This window comes from Urocampus carinirostris, chromosome 20 (genome assembly GCF_059441175.1).
Source record: "Urocampus carinirostris isolate Australia breed hairy pipefish chromosome 20, RoL_Ucar_1.0, whole genome shotgun sequence".
NCBI classification, from domain to species: domain Eukaryota; kingdom Metazoa; phylum Chordata; class Actinopteri; order Syngnathiformes; family Syngnathidae; genus Urocampus; species Urocampus carinirostris.
Window position 1 is genome coordinate 14866727 of NC_142368.1, and position 24778 is coordinate 14891504.

General features: G+C 40.3%; 1 protein-coding gene across 1 annotated transcript in view; it reads left to right on the plus strand.

Moving 5' to 3' along the window:
- Positions 1-24778, plus strand: part of nbas (NBAS subunit of NRZ tethering complex) — a 287616-nt gene that overhangs the window by 193537 nt on the left and 69301 nt on the right. The window contains exons 44-46 of the mRNA XM_088324534.1: positions 2344-2597; positions 15462-15808; positions 23405-23629. Of these exons, the coding sequence (XP_088180660.1) occupies positions 2344-2597; positions 15462-15808; positions 23405-23629 (826 nt within the window). The remainder of the gene's footprint in view (positions 1-2343; positions 2598-15461; positions 15809-23404; positions 23630-24778) is intronic.

Sequence of the window (24778 nt, forward strand, 5' to 3'; positions counted from 1 at the left end):
CGGCTTGTGTACGTACAAAAGCGGTTATCCTCTTAAAATGTGGTGGGTGCGGCTTATAATCAGGTGCGCTCTATAGTCCGGAATTTACGGTATATGACTTTGGTATATAGATGGATAAATTGATGGATAAAGAAATCTTACAATCCGAGACTAAATGTAGTAAGTGACATATTTCAGTACTACAACAATACCATTACTAGACCCACGAAAAGATGAACTCCTTTCAACGAGAAACCTCCAGTTTTCTACTTTGGTTTAGAGAGGCTTACCTGTCTTCACTTTGGCCCATTCCAGATGTTTTCCCCAACAGTCAGTTTCACGTTGAAATCTCTATTCGTAGTTGAATTTGAGTAGACCCACAAAAAGGCCCCAATGATGTTAGTTATTTTTGCCTACACCCAGGTGGCCTTTCAAAGAATATATATCGTCCAGCTTTCCATTTTGTGCACTTAATGGAATGAAACATTTCAAGCAATTTAGCATGAGCACCTCCACAAACAGGTTTGACTTTTCAAAAAATAACATTGCAATTCTTCTATTTTGGTCTGTTTGATTTTAAATTCACGCCCTCCCAGAAGCCCCTAAAACCAATTAAGTCTGCCTCTCCCAGCTTCCACAGACAGTTTTTTCTGAAAATCAATAAGCATTAGAAAATCCCCCAAAATCTTTTAGGAACGTGTTCTTCAAAAGAAGCAGGAAGTATGCCGTTTTGACTTCAAGCACCCAAATTAGGTCAATTGCTCCCACCCAAGAATTCGGCTCCAAAAGCCAGTTTCGTTTGCGACACAGAAAAAAGTATCAAAGGTATTCTTGTCATTTTCATTTGAAGTAACCTAAATTTTGTTCATCTCTGCATTTTCAGAACATTCACAGAAAATCCAGAATCAAAGTGGATTGCTTTTAGCAAAATGATAGGTATTCAAATGTCATGGAGAGACCCACAAAAATTATAATTTAGTAGACGCTTAAAATAAAGAGAGAAGACATCGATAAATTTTGAAATTGTAAGAACAGGAGAGGACTATACAAATGCCCTCTATTTGCAAAAATTCCACTATGTTCTCAAGGTCTTATCCTGAGACCTTTCCTTATATTGAATCTAATGTAATTTAAAAAAAAAAACAGATCCGCCCCAAAGGGTGTGTGATTCCAAGAACGGGAATATGATTGGCATAGTACAAACAGTGCATAATACTCAAAATAACAAACAACAGTAAGCAATAATAGTCAAAATAGAATAGATTAGAATAAAATATACCTTTATTGTCAATGTTACAAAATGGGTTGAACATATTGTGACAACGAAATTGGGCGTGGCACTCAAGAGTCACATTTAACAGTGAGGATAAAAGAAAACAAAGAAGATAAAGGAACAAAGAAGATAAGGTTAAAATTTACACAATACTTACACAAGAAATGTGGGCATGTAGGATGTTACATACAGTTTTGGAATCGTATTAGTGCAATATGTGTTAAATGCAAAAATAGTCAACATTGTGCAAAGTGAGCATAGGCATGAATACAATTTGACATCTGTATGAGGTAGTGTGTTTGCAAGAGTTTCAGTTTGTTGTGCGGTGTGTGTTAAGGGTGGTAATGGCTCTGGGGAAGAAACTGTCTCTGAGTCTATTTGTTTTTGTTTTGTGTGACCTGTAGCGCTTGCCGGAAGGCAGTAGGTCAAAGAAGTGGTGGCCAGGGTAAAAAAGTCCTTGATGATGTTTTCTGCTCTGCTGAGGTAGCGAGAGCCGGCAATGTGCTCCAGACTGGGTAGAGAGCAACCAATGATTTTCTGGGCTGTGTTGATGACCCTCTGAAGCGTTTTCCTGTCTGCTGGCGTGCACCCAGCACGCCACACCGTAATGCAGTATGTTAGAAGGCTCTCCACTGTGGGTTTGTAAAAGGACTACAGCAGCTGCTGTTGCAGATGATTTTTCCTGAGCACTCTCAGGAAATGGAGTCGCTGCCGGGCCTTCCCTACCACCGCTCTGGTGTTTGCAGACCAGGGGAGGTCATCGGAGATGTGCACACCCAGGGATTTGAAAGAGTGGACTCTCTCTACACACTTTTAAAATGAGTGGTGCTGGGTTCCTGCCTTTCCTCCTGAAGTCCAGTATGAGTTATTTTGTTTTTGTGGTGTTCAGTATGAGGTTGTTTTTCGAACACCACGTTGTCAGTGACTCCACCTCATCCCTGTACGCCAAAATAACGAACAACACTGGCTTCTCATGCAATTTCCTTTGCCGGTGTCTAAAAGTAAAATCAGAACTACATTCTTTATGGTCAGCAAGCAGAATAAATGTGTGTGTTTATGTCATCCATTTACGATTTATTTTTCTTTTCCAGTCTTTCCACCAAGGATATCGAATCCCGCAGCGAGTCGCTGGGTCTGTTTGCCACCTTGAAGAGCGACCCGCAGGCATTTTACAGCCACATGAGCAAGTACGTCCTACCCAGCGTGGAGGGTAGCGACCTAGGCCGGCTACTCTATTACTACACCCTGCTAGATGCGGCCGGCTGTCGGCCACACATGCCCGAAACCGCCATTGTGCCCGCCAACCACGTCAAGCTCCTCAAGAAGCTCCGCGCAGTGGCTAATGGTAAGAATGTGGAAATTTTGAAGTTGGAGAAGTCGATCTGTACTTTGACATCATCGTAGCAATCTGTTGGGTAAAGAATACAAAGTCTTCTTCTGGTCATATGTCCAGCAAGGTCATTTGCGAGCAAGTTCCGCTCCAGAAAAGTTTACAGTCGAAGGGAGGGAAAAGCAGGGACTCGTCTCCGAGGACGTTGCGGGAAAGGTCAACTGGGTTTTTCACGCCTGACTTGCGCCTTCTGCTCCGTGATGACGGCGCAGCTTTCGACATCTGCGGCCGGTGTTATGCCGGGAACTGCATCCCTGCCGAGATCTGGCTACTATAACCACTTTTACCTCGTTTTATCTCGCTTTTATATCACTTTTCGGGAAATTAATGGCGAACATATACCCAAAACAACTTCGTCTTGCATTTGTTGGGAATGTAATACAACTTAAACCATTCCGTCTTCAGTGTTCATTTTAGCTGTGAAAAGTGATGGGTCCCGGGGACTCATATACTCCAAAATCTATGGCTCCCAACAGAGATCTATGGCTCCCCAAAATTTAGTGTTATCAAGGTTGACATTGTAAATCGGCGACAAATATCTAATATCAATCTATATATACATTCAGTTTTAATCATCACAGCTTATTGGTAATACAAATCACTCAAGAGTTTTCAGTTCACAACAATATTGTACATTATACAAAATAATTTTGCTGAAATAATTATATTAATCTATATTTTCAGTTTTAATCATCACAGTTAATTGGTAATACAAAGCAGTTATCATTTCAGATTTTTCAGTTCACAATATCTTACATTATACAAAATAATATTGCGGAAATATTGATCTATGTTTTCATTTAGTTTTAATCATCACAGTTAATTGGTAATACAAAGCAGTTATCACTTCAGAATTTTTCCGTACATTTATTCTTCGTGGTTTGCTGTCCCGCCACAGTTGTAATGCCTTCTCAAGGTCCAATCCATTATCGTCCTCCTCATAGCGTCACCAGGAATATAATTGAGTCCATTTTGGCAGAAAAGTCCTCTTCTTGCTAGGAGTATTCTTTTGTCTATTTTCTTTCGTCGAATCGTTCGCTTCAACACACGTGTTTTCCTTGCCTTAGCGATCTTCCGAAGAATTTCTCTGCCGTTTTTTAGTGCCAGAATTATTGCCGTTGCTATCACTTTCTGCATTATGTTTCGACTTATAATTGACACTGAAGAAATTACCGATTTTGTGTTGATTTTCACCTAATACTAACTGTTTTTTCGGAGGCATACTTAACCTTCACCTTCCCTCGACGACAAGCACCACAACAATGACATCATCTCGAAGCAACGAGATCTCGTTGGCCGAGATCGGCGTGCAGACGAAAACTCGAACCGCGAGACCAAAACAACAATAGCGGATCTGCCTGACGAAAAGTTTGGAGTGCGGTAAATCTTTGTTAAAAAAGAAGTAATCGGGTAATAATGACAATTTTGTGTCGAAAAAGTTGCGTCCCCAGCAAAAATCATGCGTCTAGGACGCAGGGACGCGGCCAAACCAGAACACTGCGTCTTTGTATTTGTTGTGAATGTAATCGAACAGTAATGCACACCGTATATAAATCACTTTTGAGCAGGTAACATGTTTATTTGGCCTTTTTCTACTCAAATCGCTCGTGTTAAAACTGTTATGCACTCTACCATGAAGCTTATTATGCTGAAAGAAGCTTTATGGTCGCGTGCATAACAATTTAAATACAAGCGATTTGAGTAGAAAAGGCTCAGAGTAGCTCAGTGTATCTGATCCCTGAACATTTCTCTTCTTTTTTTATGTCTGTAATCTTAACGCTTACCATTCCCGCATATTTTGGACTCCTAGCTGACTCAAGTAGTCAGGAAACTATCAGAGGTGAAAGGCAGATTTAGCAGGGTGATTCTTCCAGATTTCATTCTTATCAATTCAGCATTTTGAAAAAAAGCACAAAAATTGGGTTAAGGTGCTGGGTCTGGCATCCATAGTCTCCCGGTTTGTCAGTGCATGACAAAATTAAAAAGTGCTGTCGGTGCAAGAACATTTATGAGATCAATTACCCAGTTAAAAATAATACATCAAGCAAAAGACTTTAAAATGATTCATATCAAACCCCCAAAACAGAAGGAAATCATTTATTCATCCTCCTGAAAAAAATGCATTTTACAGTAGGTGTTTTTCACATGACACTGACTATTTGTATTGTATTTCATGGTCATCAAGTCAAGTCATTGTTATTTGTGACGCCCTTAATCACAAAGAGTCTCAAAGGGCTATTATTTCAGACTATTATGACTACATCCCCTGATCTGGAACCAACATGAGGGTAAGGAAAAACTCAAAAACATCATGAGGAAAATGAAGAAAGCTTGAGAAGGGACCACACATCTGGTATCCCCCTTTCAGGATGACCAGGCTGCAATGGATGTTGCAATTACAAATAGTACAGAGATGTGGTCAACAAAAATATAGGTTATTCATATGCTATAGCGTAGAAGTGTGTTTTAAGCATAGATTTAAAGAAGTTCCATTGAGGTTGCAGATCAAAGAGGGGGGGAAGAGCATTCCACAGCACCGGTGCCCAGATGGAGAACACTCTTGAACCTATGGATTTCTTCTTTGCTCTTGGGATCACTAGTAGACCAGCGCTTTCAGAACGAAGGCTCCGGACCGGAACATAGGGGGAAATCAAATCTGAAAGATATGAGGGAGCAGGTCCATGCATGATTTTCTATAATACCAAGAGAACCTTGAAATCACATTTTAGGCTAACAGGGAGCCAATGCAGTTTAGCTAAAATCGGTGTAATGTGATCGGACTTTCTTGTCCTTGTTAAAAGCCTTGCTGCAGCATTTTGTACCAGCTGAAGACTCTTGATTCTGGACTTCAGGAGACCGGAGAGTAGTGCATTACAGTCATCGAGATGGGAGGTAACAAACGTGTGAATTATAATCTCCGCCTCCGACTGAAGCAGCATAGAACGAATTTTAGCAATGTTGCAAAGATGGAAAAAAGCTGTTCTAGTAATATTCTTCACGTGTGTTTGAAAGGACAGATCGGGGTAAAATATGACACCTAAATTTTTAACTAAGTCACTTCATGAATCTAATTGTACAATAATCAATTGGCTATAGCAGGGGTGTCAAACTCATTTTAACTCAGGGGCCACAGGATAGAACAAACAATCTCTTTAGCAATGTTGCGAAGATGGAAAAAAGCTAAGTAATATTCTTATTGTGTGTTTGACAGGACAGATTACGCTAGTAAGTTTGACTAAATTGTTATGCAGAAAGAAACTAAGACAATCATTTAGTGTTCTAGTGACTATTACTGTTTTTACTTGTACTGTTTGACCAGTAAATCATGTATAGTGTTAGAAATTAATCTATATATCAAATGTCGCGCTTACCAAATTGTTCGGATTAGTTATCTGACTCCATTAACCAAACGCAAACTTTATTCTCCTAACAATGCGTGCTTTTTTTCTTGATATTATTGATATTCTTCACGTTTGTTTGATAGGACGGATCGGGGTCAAATGTGACACCTACATTTTTAACTTAGTCACTTTGAGTGATGTAACATTTGTCAATGTTCACAGCAGTTTTTGAGAATAAATCACGGATTTAGATGGACCAATAACTCTAAAATTTCTGTCTTTTTTTGAGTTGAGCCGCAAAAAATGGAGCGACATCCACTCTTTTATCTCAGTGAGGCAAGCCTCCAAACAACCGAGCATAGCCGCACCAATTATTTTTCCCAGCACCGTCTCACGTCCGATTGGCCGCTTGTTGCTAAGCAGATTCCGTCACCCTCCTCCTCCAGCAATCTGCCCTACCTGCTCGTCATTAAAAATGTATCCACGGGCGTACTAATATGTTTGAATTGCGAGATGACGACACCCTGCAGATGGGTACGCGGGAAGTATCCATAAAAAATCGATACTATGCAACGGCAAGGAAGCGTACATTGAATGCCATCTGTGTGTGCAATTTTGCTCGCAGTATGATACGGACGACCAGTTGAGTGCTTTGTGTGGGCGGGAGAGTGAACGCAGGATGAGTGCTCCCACTATTTTTCTTTGTAGCTGGAGTGTCTGTCTGAGCCTGTCTGGAACGGTGTGTGCGTTTGTGTCACGGTTTGATGTGTGCATCTGCATCCCATGGGCAGGTTTCTGTTGAATATTTGAAACTCACATAGGCATCCACACTAATGTGTCTGTCTGCTTTACAACCCGCAAAGACCAGAAGACGCTTTTATGTTTTGTGGCGGTATCATGCATGAAGTCTGATATTCTAAATCACATTTGCTGTTATAATTGCGTGTATTACATTTGGTTTCTTTTATATATAACATCCATTTTTAATTAAAGCGGCCGCTCTATAAACAACAGATTAATTTGATCGAGCTCATATCTAGAAGTTTTTTTATCACATAAAGTCGAACTCAAAGTTCGCGTTATACATGACGTTTTACAGTCGTAAATTACCGTATTTTTGCAATGGTTGATCATGTTGTGGGATGTGAATAATAACTAATGATAAGCTATGTTCCCTCTAAGCTGCGTGTGTGCGCATTTGCGCAAGCCCAGAGCTTTTCTCTGCTCAAGAAAATCTAGCCAGCTCACAAAAATAAGGGCTCGAAATTGCTGATTAAGAAGCGAATTAAGTCAAAGTTACAGTGCATGAAGGTCAAAATACACGGGTTCCCCTGACACTGTGTTCTAAATGGGGTATTTTGAAGTCAAGGTCGAAATAGAACAAAGTTGAGTAAAGTCAGTAGAGTTTTTCGAGAACCGGCTTCTTCGGCTCGGCTCACTAAAGGAAACCGACTCTTTCAAGTCCTAAACGGTTCTTCAGGTTGTTTTTGCTTCTCTTATCCCTACACAACCAAATATTATGTAAAATTATGCACAAAATGACTTAAAGGAAGGGGGGGGAATCGAACAAAAAAAATACCAAAATGAAAAAAGTAGGGAAAAGCAGAGAAAAAAAGGTGAGAAAAAGAGGGAAAAAAGAGCAGGAAAAATTCAGAAAAAAAAGCCAGAAGAAAAGAAAGCAGCAAATAAAGGGAAAAAATGTAATAGAGGACAAAAAAAGCAAGAAAAAAGTAACAGCTAGGAAAAATTAAACAGTGAGATTTTAAAAAAAGAAGAAAAAAGGGAAAAAGAGGAAAACTTTTGTGTAGCATTCAAATAATTTCCAATTATATCAAGTTAATCTTGTTGCCAATTGTACTTCCACTAAAAATGTAATTAAATACAGTTCTGTATCGTGAAATAAGCCCCCCAAAATGTTAGGATTATGCGACAAAAGATACCAGGAATAAAAGAAATGGAAATCTTGTGAAAGAAATGTAAAAACAAATGACGTTTGTAGGCAATCGTACATGAGTCAATTCATTCAAAAGTGAAAAATAATTTTGCATTGCCGGAAACTCAGCAAAATGTAACGTGTAACGTAAGTTTTGGACGTGTTTGATAATTACTTAGTTGCCACACTTGGGATTGCTGTTGCTCACTGTTGTTTCAAGCGTTGCTAACCGACTTTGTGTGAACGCTCACACCCGTAAGGAAAATGACAGGGAACATTGATGATAAGTATGTAGGCATCTGGTGAAGGTCGTGGGATGACATTGTTGCAAGAGGTCACAAGCTGATATGCTAAGGGAACCGGGGCGGACGACCTTCATGAGATATCTTAACTGAACACTATAAAGACCAGTGTTAAACGTCTGGAACTTTGAATGTGTCTTGAATCTAATAAACCGCGTTCCCTTTTTGTCATATCTCCTCTCTGCATATATTTTGGGGCAACACCCATCTACGTTCCCTCCAAAAATCAGTCGAAAAATTCTGCTGACCTAATCCCCAAACATTGGATGCAACTCAAGTTGAACCCGCGTTCTGGCAGTTGAAATTCCATTTCCTAACCACTATCCCACCAGTGAAATAGACGACATACAAAAAGGCATCACATTTTTAACAAAGAAAACACTGTCCTGACTACCGGGGGAAAAAGTTGTCCGATTTATTTTAAACCTCCCCAATCTATGTGAAGCAATTAAATACTTCAAAATGTTTACAGTTTTTGTTTTAAATTTATGATGTGTCCTCTACAGCGGACCCAATACAGGGAAACAGAACTTCTAGTAAAACAGTCCAACAAGAATATCATAAAGTCATTTTGACAAAGTGTTCATCATAGACATAATCGTCCATCATTGTTTAACTTTTGTTTACATTATGCTTATTTGGTATGAGACTTCAAAAAGCAATTCCCTTTCTTGGAAACACAAAGAAAAATCTTGCACTTGGGGCACATAACTTATGTCTTACTGTTGCAGCCCGATTGGCAACACCTAGATTTATTTGTGTTCATCCACCATCTCTGGAAGATGCACAGCTTTATAGTGTTTCAGAGTTGCATTTGGCTGTGGTTTCCATTTTTGACAAAGGGTAGTGTAGTCTTTACTGTGACTTGCTGCATGTCCGGTTAGGGTTCAAGGAATTAACCCTTCTCCATGGAGCAATTTGAAGTCAAGGTACTTGTGTTGTTTCCCTCCCCAGACACCGACAGTCAGTCTTATACTAAAGCCATGAGCAGTGTTCTGGTTTGCCCGCGCGGCTTGACGCATGATTTTTGCTGGGGACGCATCGTCTCAAATTATCGTGCGTCCCCGGGACGCAACCTTTTTGCCACAAAATTGTCATTGTTACCCAATTACTTTTTTTTTAACAAAGATTTACCGCACTACAAACTTTTCATCAGGCGGATCCGCCGTTGTTGTTTTGGTCTCGCGGTTCGAGTTTTCGTCCGCACGCCGATCTCGGCCAACTTTGATTACGAATTATGTTGTATTAAGAAGTTAAGAAAAAAAGTATAAAAGGAGAAAATAAAAAAAGTTTGTTCTGTGGATTTCATCATAAGGTATCTGAAAACTGAACACAGATCAGTGATCAGTGTATCAGTGTTCTCGTTTGCTCGCGTCCCTGCGTCCTAGACGCATTATTTTTGCTGGGAATGCACCGTGTCAAATCAACGTGCTTCCCCAGGACGCAACTTTTTTGACACAAAATTGTCCTTTTTACCCGATACTTTTTTTTTTTTTTTTTAACAAAGATTTACCGCACTCAACATTTCGTCAGGCAGATCCGCCATTGTTGTTTTGGTCTCCAATTCGAGTTTTTTGTCTGCACGCCGATCTCGGCCAACGAGATCTCGTTATGTAGGGAAAGGAAGTCTGTCTTTTTTTAGAGAACCGGCTTTTTCGGCTCAACTCATTAAAGAGCCGGCTCTCAAACGGCTCACTTGCTTTGATGCATTACATTACGAATAATGATGTATAAAGAAGTTAAGAAAAAAAGGAAGTATAAAAGGAGAAAATGAAAAAAGACAGTTTTGTGGTTATCCCTTTAATCGCTATATTACCAACAATACTTTAATGCAGAAAATGAATTCATAATTTGAATAAGAAAATGTATTATTCTACTTAATTATATTTGCATGTATTTTTTCCTTCTACAGTGAACGTCCAAGCGACTTCATTTTTGAACTTTTTTTTATAATAAACCTCATTCATGTCGAGCAACTCAGGATCTCACAACAAAATGTTCATTAACAATATATATGATATAAGGAAACACATGTACAATATAACATGTTAAACTCCATCAACACGTTTGAAAAAAAAAAATGGTGCAAGATTTTTTTGTATTTTGTAAGGGAAAATATGACAGTTTGTAAGTGCATAGAGCCGTGGAGGTTGACAGGTATGAGTATGCCTCCGAATTAGGTGAAATTGAACACAAAATTTGTAATTTCTTCAGTGTCAAAAATAAGTCGAAACATAATGCAGAAAGTGATAACAACGGCAATCATTCCGGCAAGAAAAAATGGCAGATAAATTCTTCGGAAGATCGCGGAGGCAAGGAAAACTAGAGTGTTGAAGGCAACGATTGGATGAAAGAAAATAAACAAAAGACTATAGAATAATATAATTATTTCAGCAATATTATTTGGTATAATGTAAAATATTGTTGTGAACTGAAAACTATTGAAGTGATAACTAATTTGATGATTAAAATTGAATGAATACCGTATTTTCCGCACTATAAGGCGCACCTAAAAGCCTTTATTTTTTTCAAAAGCTGACCATGCGCCTTATAATACAGTGCGCCTTATTTATGGAACAAAATTAATTCGTAAATTCTTGCAACTAACTTGAAGCCGCCGACTCGATTTTCCCCCGAAGGTGAAGTCGTCCGCGGTGTATGCTGGGATTTATATACCGGCGTTTCATTTCCTGACCAATGTGTCAATCATCATTTGAATCAGTCACTATTGGCTAAAGTTATTCGGAGGTCAAGGGGCGGATCCTTTTTATCATTTACAGGCTGGCATTGGCTTAAACGGCAAAACAAAGCCTGCAATTGGCCGAAAAAGATGAATGCGTATAGCACGTGGCTGATGGCATACAGTAAGCATTTTTTTACTATTTTGTATTTGTAAATATTTTATTCTCCTGGATTTACTAAACTCACGGATATAAGAGGACCACGGCTGCACATTATTATGAACACGACGACTTCGGTGAGCTACTCTGGCTATATATATTATCCCTGTATCTTGTTTCAGACTGAACTCGATGTTTCTGTGATAAGCGGTGCAGATAATGGATGGAATGGAGTGTCTATTTTTAAATTCAACTCAATTTGACTGTAAATTGTAGTCAAAAACGTGTCCTACATATTCTGCGAAGTACTAGTGTTGGATTCAGTTTTGGTTTGGCTTTGCGTGCATCTGAACAGGATTAATTGCTCAAGTTTTGAACGAGATGGAGAAAATTTGCGTGCGTTTAAATTTGTCTCTGAGCCACAGGTACTCCTAGAAAGAGCCATATATGGCTCGCGAGCTGTAGGTTCCCGACCCCTGCCATAGGCAGATGATGCCATGACCTCTGGCTTGTTGTCCAACCATTTTATGGCAGCTCGTTGATGTGTGATTCGTCCCGCCACCATTTCTGCTGACCATTTTTTTGTGATGAGCTCTTAGTCTATGGTCTTGCAGTCCATTAGAGCTTTGGTTCCAATCACTGTCATTTCTTTCATCATCAGGGTATCAAAGAGGCTGATTGTTGTAAAGTACCTGTCAAAGAGCAGTTGGGTGCCTCGGGGAATAGACTCTGTCAATTGATGTACAGCTTGTTCTCCGATGCCCTTTCCTCCTGTAGCTGTGAAAGTCATTTTGCCTCGGTAGACCACGAAATTCCAAACTAGACCAGTTGGTGCAACCAAGACAAATACCTTTAGTCCAGTTGGCCTTGTTATGCCAGGTGCTTACTGGCATGCTGGACATTAACCAGTAAAAGGAACCATATCAGGGTTCATTTGAGCTGTGAAAAGTGATGGGTCCCGGGGACTCGCATGCTCAAAAATCTATGGGTCCCCAACCAGTGTTCCCTCTAAGCTGCGCGCGTGCACAATTGCGCACTGCTCGCACATTCTCAGCGCACAAGAAACTCTAGCCAGCGCACAAAAATGAGGGCTCAAAATTACTAATTAAGAAGCGACTCAAGTCAAAGTTACAGTGCATGAAGGTAAAAATACAAGGGTTCCCCTGACATTGTGTCCTAAATGCAGTATTTTGAAGTCGAGTCGAAGGAGAACGAAGTTGAGTAAAGTTAGTAGAGTTTGTCGAGAACCGGCTTCTTCGGCTCAGCTCACTAAAAGGAACCGGCTCTTTCGGGTCCCAAACGGCTCTTCATGTTGTTTTTGCTTCTTTAATCCCTGCACGACAAAATATTATGTAAAATTATGCACAAAATGACTTAAAGGAAGGGGAAAATAGAACAAAAAAGAAAAAAAATACCAAAATGAAAAAGTAGTGAAAAGCTGAGGAAAAAAAGACACAAAAGGAAGATATAAAAAAGAAGGAAAAATTTAGAGAAAAGAAAAGAAAGAAATGTAGGAAAAAAGTAAATAGAGAACAAAAAGAAAAAAAGTAACAGCTCGGAAAAAAACAACACAATGGGATTTTTTTAAAAGAATTAAAAAAAATAAAACGGGGAAAAAGAAGAAAAAGTTTGTGTTGCATTCAAATAATTTCCAATGATATCAAGTGAATCTTGTTGCCAACATTGTACTTTCACACAACTGTATTTAATCACATTTTTTAGTATCGTGCAACCGACTAAATAAGCCCCCAAAAATGTTAATATTATGCGACAAAATATATCAGGAAATAAAAAGAAATCGATATCTTGTGAAAGAATTGTAAGAACAAACGACGTAGGCCGTACAAGCTTTGCAATCGTACATGAGTCAATTCATTCAAAAGAGAAAAATCATTTTGCATTGCCGGAAACTCAGCAAAATGTAAGTTGTTGTCAAGTTTTGGACATGTTTGATCATTAATTATCTTGCCACACTTGGGATTATGGTGGCTCACTGTTGTTTCAAGCGTTGCTCACCGACTTTGTGTGAACGCTCAGACCCGTAAGGAAAATGACAGGGAACATTAGTCCCAACAGAGATCTATGGGTCCCCAAAATTGAGTGTGCTCCATGCCCTTACAAACTGTCGTATTTTGCCTTACAAAATACAAAAAAATCTTCTTTTTTTCAAACCTGTTTCTTTATGTAGTTTAACATGTGATATTGTACATGTGTTTCCTTATATCATATAAGAGAGCCGGCTCTCTTGAATGAGTTGAGCCGAAAAAGCCGGTTCTCTAAAAAGAAACGGACTTACACGACACAACTCGAACCGGAGATCGGCGTGCGGACGAAAACTCGAACCGCGAGACCAAAACAACAATGGCGGATGTGCCTGACGAAAAGTTTGTTAAAAAATGATAATGACAATTTTGAGTCAAAGTTGCGTCCCGGGGACGCACGTTGATTTGACACGATGCGTCCCCAGCAAAAATAATGCGTCTAGGACGCAGGGACGCGGGAAAACCAGAACACTGCATATGCTCTTCAATGCACAATTTTCCTGTTCAGACTCGGACAGCCTTGCCTTACTTGAGGGGCCTTGAGATGACTGCTTTTTTTCTTCATCTGAAACATCAAGGTCGTTGACTATCTGGAGAGTTTCTATATTTGTAAAACCGATATCCGGTCATGGATTCCAACATTTTTTTTACTCTAGTACTTAAGGCTCAATACATTTGAGTATTTGGATTTAAAAGAGAAATGGATGGAGGATGGAGAAAACAGAAAGTCTTCAAGGTATAAACAAACTCTGAAAGCATGACAAGGGAAACGACTCTTTGGTGCTTCTGATGACGAATTGGACTTGATATATGAATGATATAAAATGATATAAAATAAATACCGTATTTTCCGCACTATAAGGCGCACCTAAAAGTTTTTCAAAAGCTGACCATGCGCCTTATAATACAGTGCGCCTTATATATGGATCAATATTAAATCGCAAAGTCTTCCAACTAACTTGCCGCCGCCGACTCGATTTTCCCCCGAACGCCAAGTAGTACGCCGTGTATGCTGGGATTTATTTACCGGCATTTCATTGGCTAACCAACGTGTCAATCATCAGTTGAATCGATCACTATTGGCTAAAGTTATTCGGAGGTCAAGGGGCGGATCCTTTTTATCATTTACAGGCTGGCATTGGCTTAAACGGCAAAACAAAGCCTGCAATTGGCCGAAAAAGATGAATGCGTATAGCACATGGTGGACGGCATACAGAAAGCATTTTTTTACTATTCTGTATTTGTAAATATTTTATTCTCCTGGATTTACTAAACTCACGGATATAAGAGGACCACGGCTGCACATTATTATTGAACACAACGACTTCAGTGAGCTACTTCGGCTATATATTTTCCCTGTATCTTGTTTCAGACTGAACTCAATGTTTCTGTGATAAGCGGTGCAGATAATGGATGGAATGGAGTGTCTATTTTTAAATTAAACTCAATTCCAAGTGTTTATTGTCATATGCACAGTAAAGTTGCGAACGAAAATAGAAACCAAGGAATGGTTGGCATTTCTTGAATCCCAAGACTTTAACCTTCCGAATGATATTTGAAATGATGCATTTGAGTGACATCGTACGGACACCGCATCCGCACGTGTTCTCGACACGTATTTGCGTCTTTGCAAGCTTTGGGAATGTTAAGGGGGTAAGAAGTTGGACTGAACTATCTGACTGTTTTGTCCACGTTCCCATTGTAGCGCCTTATAATCCGGTGCGTCTTATGTATGTCAAAAATAGGACCAAAAACTATTTTTTCGGGGTGCGCCCTATAACCCGGTGCGCCTTATAGTGCGGAAAATACGGTACATTGAAAACCTGCATACAAAAAGACACAGAGCATTGTGTATGGTTTTACTTACAAGGAAAGTGACAAGAAGATTGCTTCAGTTACAATCCTCCACTCACTCCGAAGCAGTCTTTCCTCTGCTTGCCTTTTATTTAGAAAGGAACGCCCTTGTTCCAAGGTCGTTTTAACTGCTAAGGGGAAGGGGTGCGGTTGAAGCCTAAATGTTCCAGTTGAAACCAGTTCTTGCACAACAACTTGTTATTTGCAATGTGACTGATTAACTCTTTTCAAGCTATCTTCAGGAAAGAACCTTGGCCTGCGGGTCGAATCTGTAACTGATTCACACTCTAGGGTGCAGTGGAAAACTTTATTGAGAACATCCTATTTTGTAAGCACAATATTTCAAGCAAACATATAACACACATAGATTATAGTAAAGTTGAATAACTTTATGTACATTATTCCAACATTACGATGATTTCAGGACCCTTGACTTTGATATAAGTGGTGTATATCATTCAGAATCTCCATCCTGATAACGTCAATCACCCCAAAATATCATTCCAGGCCTCAACTACCGCCAGCTGACGGATGAGTCCCAGGACCCTCTGACTGCTCTGGAACCTGTTCTGAACAGTCAGAACGTCTTGTCCATCTCGAAACTGGCTCACCTGCTGCCGAGCCCCGGCGCCCGTGGGAAGACCGCCACCTTGTCCCCTAGCGCCGTCCACGCTACCTGGCTGCGCAAGTTGTTTTGGAAGGGCGACGCCCAACTGCTCAAAAAACCCTTGCAAAGCGATCAGGACTACTTGCACGCATATGACATCTCCGCCAAGTACCTGGACAGGCTACTTCCTGTCCACATCGTCCGCTTTCTGGATGACGTGACCTTCTCAACAGAGGCTGTCTCTCGGGTGAGTGTTGATTTATTTATTTTTTTTCCTCTTCGGTGCCATTACAGGCGTCACCACTTCATTTTCCATTAAAGTCATGGGCAATGTTCCCTCTCATTTTCCTTACGGGTCTGAGCGTTCACACAAAGTCGGTGAGCAGCGCTTGAAACAACAGTGAGCAACGGCAATCCCAAGTGTGGCAACTAAGTCATTATCAAACATGTCCAAAACTTGACATCAAGTTACATTTTGCTGAGTTTCCGGCAATGCAAAATGATTTTTCACTTTTGAATGAATTGACTCATGTACGATTCTTTCACAAGATTTCCATTCCTTTTTTTTTCCTGGTATCTTTTGTCGCATAATACTCACATTTTTGGGGGCTTATTTCGTCGGTTGCACGATACACAACTGTATTTAATTACATTTTTGTAGTGGAAGTACAATGTTGGCAACAAGATTGACTTGATATGATTGGAAGTTATCTGAATGCACACTTTTTCCTCTTTTTCCCTGTTTTTTCTCCTTTCTTTTTTTTAATTCCTTTTTAAAAAATCACATTGTGTTTATTTTTTCCTAGCTGCTACTTTTTTCTTGCAGTTTTGTTCTCTGTTATCGTTTTTCCCTTTATTTGCTTCTTTTTCTTCTGGCTTTTTTTTCTGAAATTTTCCTGCTCTTTTTTTCTCTTTTCCTCTCCTTTTTTTTTTTTTTTTTTTCTTAGCTTTTCACTACTTTTTCGATAGAACAAACATTCTGTCGGAGGCCGAACTAGTAGATTAGAGAGAAAGAAATAAGAGAAAGAGGGAGGGAAAAGGAGAGAGGGCGGGACAAAGAAAGAAAAAGAGAGGGAGAGAGCGTGAGAAACGAGATAAAAAGTCGTGAGAGAGGGGGAAAAGAAAGGGAGAGGAAGAAAGAAATAGAAAGACAGAAGGAGAGAAAAGAGAAAAGAAAGCGTGAATGGTAGAAAGAAAAGGAAAAAAAGGAAGTTAGAGCAAAAGAGGTTAAAAGACAGAGAGAGAAAGAGACAAAGAGCAACAAAGGAAGAGAAAAAGAGAGACAGAGAGTGAAAGAGACAGAGACAGAGTGGGGGAAAAGGGGTGAGAGAGACAGAGTGAAAAAGAGAGAGAGCAACAAGGGAAAAGAAAGAGACAGAGAGTGGAAGAAAAGGGGTGGAAAAGAGGGAGGGAGAGAGAGAGAAATAGAGAAAATATAGAGAAAGAGACGAAGAGCAACAAAGGAAGAGAAAAATAGACACAGAGAGTGAAAGAGACGGACAGAGTAGGAGAAAAGGGGCGGAAAAGACAGAGAGAGAGAGAAATAAATACAAGTACTGTGACTTCGTTCGAGGCACCTGGCTTTGGTTGGTCAAGTTGACGTATTTCAACCTGCAGCTTGTTTTTCTCTTGCGCTTCTCTAAGTGTTGTCTCGCAGGCCGGATTCAATCCCTTAGCGGGCCTGATCCGGCCCCCGGGCCGCCTGTTTGGCACCTGTGACGTTCACTTTGCGTCTCAATAGTTTATATTCTTCCTCGTGCTTTCCGGCACTTGTTTTCGGTTGCACAACACTATCGCGACATCTAGTGGTCAAATAATACACACTGAACCTTTAACGTTCATAACGAGGCGCTTTCCCGCTGTTTCTTTTTACTCTTTCATCATTCTTTTTACCTTCTTTTTCATTGCTCCCTTCGGCTCCCCAGAGGGAGTTAATTTTCTCGTCTCCCCCTTTTGAGCGCCAATTAAAGCCGAGCACCCACCGTGTGCTCTTTAACACGTGCTTTATCTCCTTGAAACCTGCTGTCATGCTTTTTCTCCATCAACTCCGCCGAGAGAAAACCTTGACTCTCTTTCGCCCTCCCCCGATCCCGACACGTACTAACTGCCCACGCATGATGGACGGCACCCATTTCGCGCAGGGCCACAAGGCGAGGTCAGGACCGACCCGCCCACCGGACTTGAGAGCATCATGGGAGGTTTTTTTGTCGGAGAAGTGGCAGGAAATGCTGACTTTCTCTCGCCTTTTCCGGTGATTCATCACGCATTTTTAATGTTTATCTTTAAGATGGTGGTTACTCGTCCACTCGACACTTTTCGGACCGACGGGGATCGATTGATGTGTTGTTAGGGGGAAAACTATATTATAAATTTAGCGTTTACCAAATTGTTCGAATTAGATATCTGACTCCATTAACCAAACATAACATTCATTCTCCCAACAATGCATGCTCTTTGATTACCGTATTTTCCGCACTATAAGGCGCACCTAAAAGCCTTTATTTTTTTCAAAAGATGACCATGCGCCTTATAATACAGTGCGCCTTATTTATGGATCAATTTTAAAATTGCAAAGATTTCCAACTAACTTGCAGCCGCCGACTAGATTTTTCCCCCGAACGGCAAGTAGTCCGCGGTGTATGCTGGGATTTATTTACCAGCGTTTCATTGGCTAACCAATGTGTCAATCATCATTTGAATGGATCACTATTGGCTAAAGTTATTCGGAGGTCAAGGGCGGATCCTTTTTATCATTTACAGGCTGGCATAGGCTAAAGGGGCAAAACAAAGCCTGCAATTGGCCGAAAAAGATGTGTCAATCATCAGTTGAATCGATCACTATTGGCTAATTTATTCGGAGGTCAAGGGGCGGATCCTTTTTAGCATTTACAGGCTGGCATAGGCTTAAGCGGCAAAACAAAGCCTGCAATTGGCCGAAAAAGATGAATGTGTATAGCACGTGGCTGACGGCATAGAGAAAGCATTTTTTTCTATTCTGTATTTTAAAATATTTTATTCTCCTGGATTTACTACACTCACGGATATAAGAGGAACATGGCTGCACATTATTTTTGAACACAACGACTTCGGTGAGCTACTCCGGCTATATATTTTCCCTGTATCTTGTTTCAGACTGAACTCGATGTTTCTGTGATAAGCGGTGCAGATAATGGATGGAATGGAGTGTCTATTTTTAAATTCAACTCAATTCCAAGTGTTTATTGTCATATGCACAGTAAAGTTGCGAGTGAAAAAGAAAATAGAAACTAAGGAATGGTTGGCATTTCTTGAATCCCAAGACTTGAACCTTCCGAATGATGGAACGATGCATTTGAGTGACATCGTACGGACACCGCATCCGCACGTGTTCTCGACACGTATTTGCAAGCTTTGGGAATGTTAAGGGGGTAATCAGTTGGACTGAACCATCTGACTGTTTTGTCCACGTTCCCATAGTAGCGCCTTATAATCCGGTGCGTTTATAGTGCGGAAAATACTGTAATTCGGGGAAAATATTGATTGCATTTCCACACAGGGGCAGATTTTTTTTCTTAAAGTATTTAAGTGAATTCCATCGCATTTAGCCGAATGAGTTTAATTAGTATTGCTCTGTTTTCCTCTTTGTAGAAAAAGTTTGGACTGCACAAACCAGTCACGTGCTGGGAGCTTCGTGTTGCTAGGGAAAAAACTATATTAATTAGGTAGCGTTTACCAAATTGTTCAAATGAGTTCTCTGACTCCATTAACCAAACGCAAACTTTATCCTCCTAACAATGCATGCTTGTTTTCTTAATTTAGGGAAACATTGACAAAAGACCGGCTTTTCCACATGGGGGCAGATTTATTTTCTCAAGTGAATTCCATCGAATTTTGCCGAATTATCATCTAATTAGTCTTGTCGAGCCCCCGATCTTTTCGTCTCCGATCCTGTCTGTCTATTGTCCGCCTTCTTCCGTGTTCCGTCCTTTTGATACGTCGGGGCATCGCCCCCTCCCTCTTGGGCGGGCCAGGAACTCCTCACGTGGCTTCCACCCAGTCGCCGCCACCTCCTCGCCGGAAGACGCCGCCGTGTTTAGAGGGCTCACAACACGAAAGCTTATCAGCTCAAAGCAATGCTAGAAACAAGGCCTAATTCCCCCGCTATCAAAATTCCCCAGCCAAAACACTCTACACTTGGAACGGCGCGACCTTCAGCCTTCTGTGAAAAATCCCCACTGCATTCGACAAAATTTAATTTGTCTTATATGAAATCCCTTAAAATTAAATAAAATAAAAAAATCCTTCAGTGTATAATAAGCTACAGTGGCTTGCGAAACTATTTTTGCCACATTTTAGACTCCAAACATAAAGATAGAAAACTGTCATTTCTTGTGAAGCATCAACGATAAGTGGGACACAATTGTGAAGTGGAACTCACTCTATTGGACAGGTGTCAAACAGGCGGCCCGTGGGCTAGAGAAGCACAAGAGAAAAACAAGCTGCAGGTTGAAATATGCCAACTTGATGTTGCCAAAGCCAGGTCCCTCGAACAAAGACACTGTACTTGTATTTATTTTTTTCTCTCTCTCTCTCCCTTCTCCACCCCTTCTCTCTATCTCTCTCTCCCTCTCCCTTCTCCACCCCTTCTCTCTATCTCTCTCTCTCTCTCTCTCCGTTCTCCAACCCTTCTCTCTCTCTCTCTTTCTCTTTCTCTCTGTTCTCCACCGCTTCTCTCTCTCTGTCTTTCTCTCCCTTCTCCACCCCTTCTCTCTCTCTGTCTCTCTCTCTCACTTCTCCACCCTTTCTCTCTCTCTTTCTCTCTCTCTCACTCTCTGCCTCTTTATCCCTTCTCCACCCCTTCTCCCACTCTCTGTCTCTGTCACTTTCACTCTGTGTCTCTTTTTCTCTTCCTTTGTTGCTCTTTGTCTCTCTGTGTCTTTTAACTTCTTTTGCTCTAACCTTCTTTTTTCCTTTTATTTCTTTTCTCTTTCTCTCTTCCTACCCTTCGCGCTTTCTTTTCTCTTTTCTCTCCTTCTGTCTTTCTATTTCTCTTTGGATTTCTTTCTTCCTCTCCCTTTCTTTTCCCCCTCTCTCACAACTTCTTATCTTTTGTTTCTCACGCTCTCTCCCTTTTTTCTTTCTTTGTCCCGCCCTCTCTCCTTTTCCCTCCCTCTTTCTCTTATTTCTTTCTCTCTCTTTTTCTTTCTCTTTAATCTACTAGTCTAGTTTGACACCCCTGAATTACACCAATAGTGTCTTTTTCTTACAATTGAATGAAGTCTCCCAGCAGCCTGCTCTTTTCCTATTGACACTATCACAGCACATAGAATCAATCACACCCTGCTGATAGCTGACAACTGCGCACATGCATGAAGCTTGCTTCTAATAGCATTACTCACGTGTCTGATTCTACTGGCCACTTTAAAGGAGCTGTACGGAATTTGGAACTTTTTTTTAGTTGCGGCCGCCATCTCCTGGCTTGTGTCATCATTGCAGCCTCTGTTAGCTCGTTGATGATGCATGTGCAAGCATATAGGTCTACCTGTACTTACGAATTTGATTCATTTTGGGAGTAGCTTCGTAACCTGAAAACTTTGTTAGTAGAGACGCATTTTGTATGTAAATGCGCTAATCCGTTCCACCCCCCGCAAAAGTACAATACGATTTTTTTTTTTAATAAATTATAAAAGCATCAGAGCACAAAACAAAGACATGTTAGGATTGGATTACCACACAATAAACATAAAACAATGTAAAAACAAAAAGAGAATAAAGAAAACAATAAAAAATATTTATATTTTTGCCTCGCCTTACTTGAAAAACTGATCCAATAACGTCTGCTTTTACGTCTGCGTACATGCATGAAGCTTGCTTCTAATAGCATTGCTCACGTGTCTGATTCTACTGGCCACCTTAAAGGAGCTGTACGGAATTTGGAACTTTTTTTTTAGTTCCGTTCTGACCCCCGCAAAAGTACAATACAATTTTTTGGGGGATAAATCATAAATCAGAGCCCGAAGACATGTTGAGATTAGATTACCACACAATAAACATAGAACGAGAGGCTTATAATGTGAAACAAAAACGAGAATGAAGAAAATGATAAAAATATTTATATTTTTGCCTCGCGTTTCTTGAAAAACTGATCCAATGACGTCTGCTTTTACGTCCGCGCACATGCATGAAGTTTGCTTCTAATAACTGATTCTACTGGCCTCTTTAAAGGAGCTGTACGGAATTTGGAACCTTTTTTTTAGTTCCGTTCCGACCCCCGCAAAAGTACAATACGATACATTTTTAATAAATCATAAAAGCATCAGAGCACAAAACAGACATGTTGAGATTAGATTACCACACAATAAACATAAAACGAGAGGCTTATAATGTAAAACAAAAACGAGGGATAGAGAAAATTATAAAAATGTTTATATTTTTGCCCCACGTTTCTTGAAAAACGGATCCAATGACGTCTGCTTTTGTCGGATTTTGAGAATCTGTTGGAAATGCGCGAGGTGGATGTAGCAATAACCTGTCTTGTCAACACTTCTTGCGCGCAATTCCTTTCCACAAATACTTGGACATCATGGAATTTTGCTAAAATGTCTTTCATTGGGGCTGATTGAATGATGGCTGCGTTTCTCGCCTCCTATATTTCCGGAAACTCTCCTCTTCTTCGTTTCTAAACTGTGATGGTGACACGAAGAGCATGCTGGTAGCACACATGCACACTGGGTTCCCAGGCAGATTTGAAGTGATGGCCACTTTGTTTACTCGTCGTTTGTTCTTACAATTCTTTCACAAGATATCCATTTCTTTTTATTTCCTGATATATTTTGTCGCATACTATTAACATTTTTGGGGGCTTATTGAGTTAAGTGTAAGATACAGAACTGTACTTAATCACATTTTTTAGTGGAAGTACAATGTTGGCAACAAGATTCACTTGATATCATTGGAAGTTATTGGAATGCAACACAAACTTTTTCTTCCTTTTTCCGTGTTTTTTTCTCCTTTTTTTAAAATTCCTTTTAAAAAAAATCTCATTGTGTTGATTTTTTCCGAGCTGTTGCTTTTTTCTTTTTGTTTTCTATTTACTTTTTTCCTACATTTCTTTCTTTCTTTTCTGGCTTTTATCTACTTTTTTATTTTGGTATTTTTTTCTTTTTTGTTCTATTCCCCCCTTCCTTTAAGTCATTTTGTGCATCATTTGACATAATATTTGGTCATGTTGGGATTAAAGAAGCAAAAACAACCCGCAGAGCCGTTTAATTCCATCTAGTGAGCCGAGCCGAAGAAGCCGGTTCTCGACATACTCTACTAACTTAACTCAACTTCGTTCTACTTCGACTCGACTTCAAAATACCGCATTTAGGACACAACGCCAGGGGAACCCGTGTATATTTACCTTCATGCACTGTAACTTTGACTTAAGTTGCTTCTTCATAAGTAATTCTGAGCCCTCATTTTTGGACCCGAAGGAGCCGATTCCTTTTAGTGAGTTGAGCCGAAGAAGCCGTTTCTCGAAAAACTCTACTAACTGTACTCAACTTTTTTCTACTTCGACCTTGACTCCAAAATACCGCATTTAGGACACAACGTCAGGGGAACCCGTGTATTTTTACCTTCATTCGCAATACCTTTAAAAAAAATCTCATTGTTTATTTTTTCCCGAGCTGTTGCGCACTGCTCGCACTTAGAGGGAACACTGCCCGGCATATACCTTATGTATTCCATAAGGGCCGACTCATGAGAAAACAAAAAAACTGTCATATCACAGATTCAACCACACCCAAAATTGGAAAACGACATTTTTGCAATCATTTCAATGCTGTCTAACTCTCGTATCCATCTCATTGATCTCTAGCTGAGCATCCAGACCCGCTCCGAAGTGCTCCGGCGGGCAACCAGAACCGTTCGGCAGCTTGCCGAGAAGAGCAAGAAGCGCGGCGGCGGCGGCGGTGAAGCTGTCGGCGAGCGAGGAGGAGAGGACATGACTATGGATGAAGCGCTGGCCCACTTACACCAATCGCAGGCCCACCTGGAGACCCTGAGCCACCGTTTTATTGCGTCGCTCCAGGACAGCCAGCAGGTAAGCAGGGGTGTCAAAGTCATTTGAACTCGGGGGCCACACCATAGAACAAACATTCTGTCGGGGGCCGTAATAGTAGATTCAAGAGAAAGAAAAAGAGAGATTGAGAAATAAGAGAAAGAGGGAGGGAAAAGGAGAGAGGGCAGGACAAAGAAAGAAAGAGAGAGAGAGTGAGAGAGGGCGTGAGAAACAAAAGATAAAAAGTCGTGAGAGAGGGGGAAAAGAAAGGGTGAGGAAGAAAGAAATCCAAAGAGAAATAGAAAGACAGAAGGAGGAAAAAGAGAAAAGAAAGCGCGAATGAAGAGAAAAGAGAGAAAAGGAAAGGGAAGTTAGAGCAAAAGAAGTTAAAATGACACAGAAAGAGAAAGAGACAAAGCGCAACAAAGGAAGAGAAAAAGAGAGACACAGAGAGTGAAAGAGACAGAGAGTGGTTGAAAAGGGTTGAGAGAGAGAGAGAGAAAATCTAACCAGCTCACAAAAATCAGGGCTCAAAATTGCTAATTAAGAAGCCAATTAAGTCAAAGTTACAGTGCATGAAGGTCAAAATACACGGCTTCCCCTGACGCTGTGTTCTAAATGCGGTATTTGGAAGTCAATGTCGAAGTAGAACGAAGTTGAGTAAAGTCAGTAGAGTTTTTCGAGAACCGGCTTCTTCGGCTCGGCTCACTAAAAGGAACCGGTTCTTTCGGGTCCCAAACGGCTCTTCAGGTTGTTTTGGCTTCTTTTATCCCTACACGACAAAATATCATGTGAAATTGTGCACAAAATGACTTAAAGGAAGGGGGAGAAATAGAACAAAAAAGAAAAAAATACCAAAATTAAAAATTTGTGAAAAGCTGAGAAAAAAGAGCAGGAAAAAAATCAGAAAAAAGCCAGAAGAAAAGAAAGAAGCAAAGAAAGGGGGAAAAGGTAATAGAGAACAAAAAAGCAAGAAAAAAGTAACTGCTAGGAAAAAATAAACACAATGAGATTTTTTTTTAAAAGGAATTTTAAAAAAAGTAGAAAAAACACAGAAAAAAGAAGAAAAAGTTTGTGTTGCATTCAAATGATTTCCAATTATACCAATTCAATCTTGTTGCCAACATTGTACTTCCACTAAAAAAAAAGTGATTAAATACAGTTGTGTATCGTGCAACCGACTCAATAAGC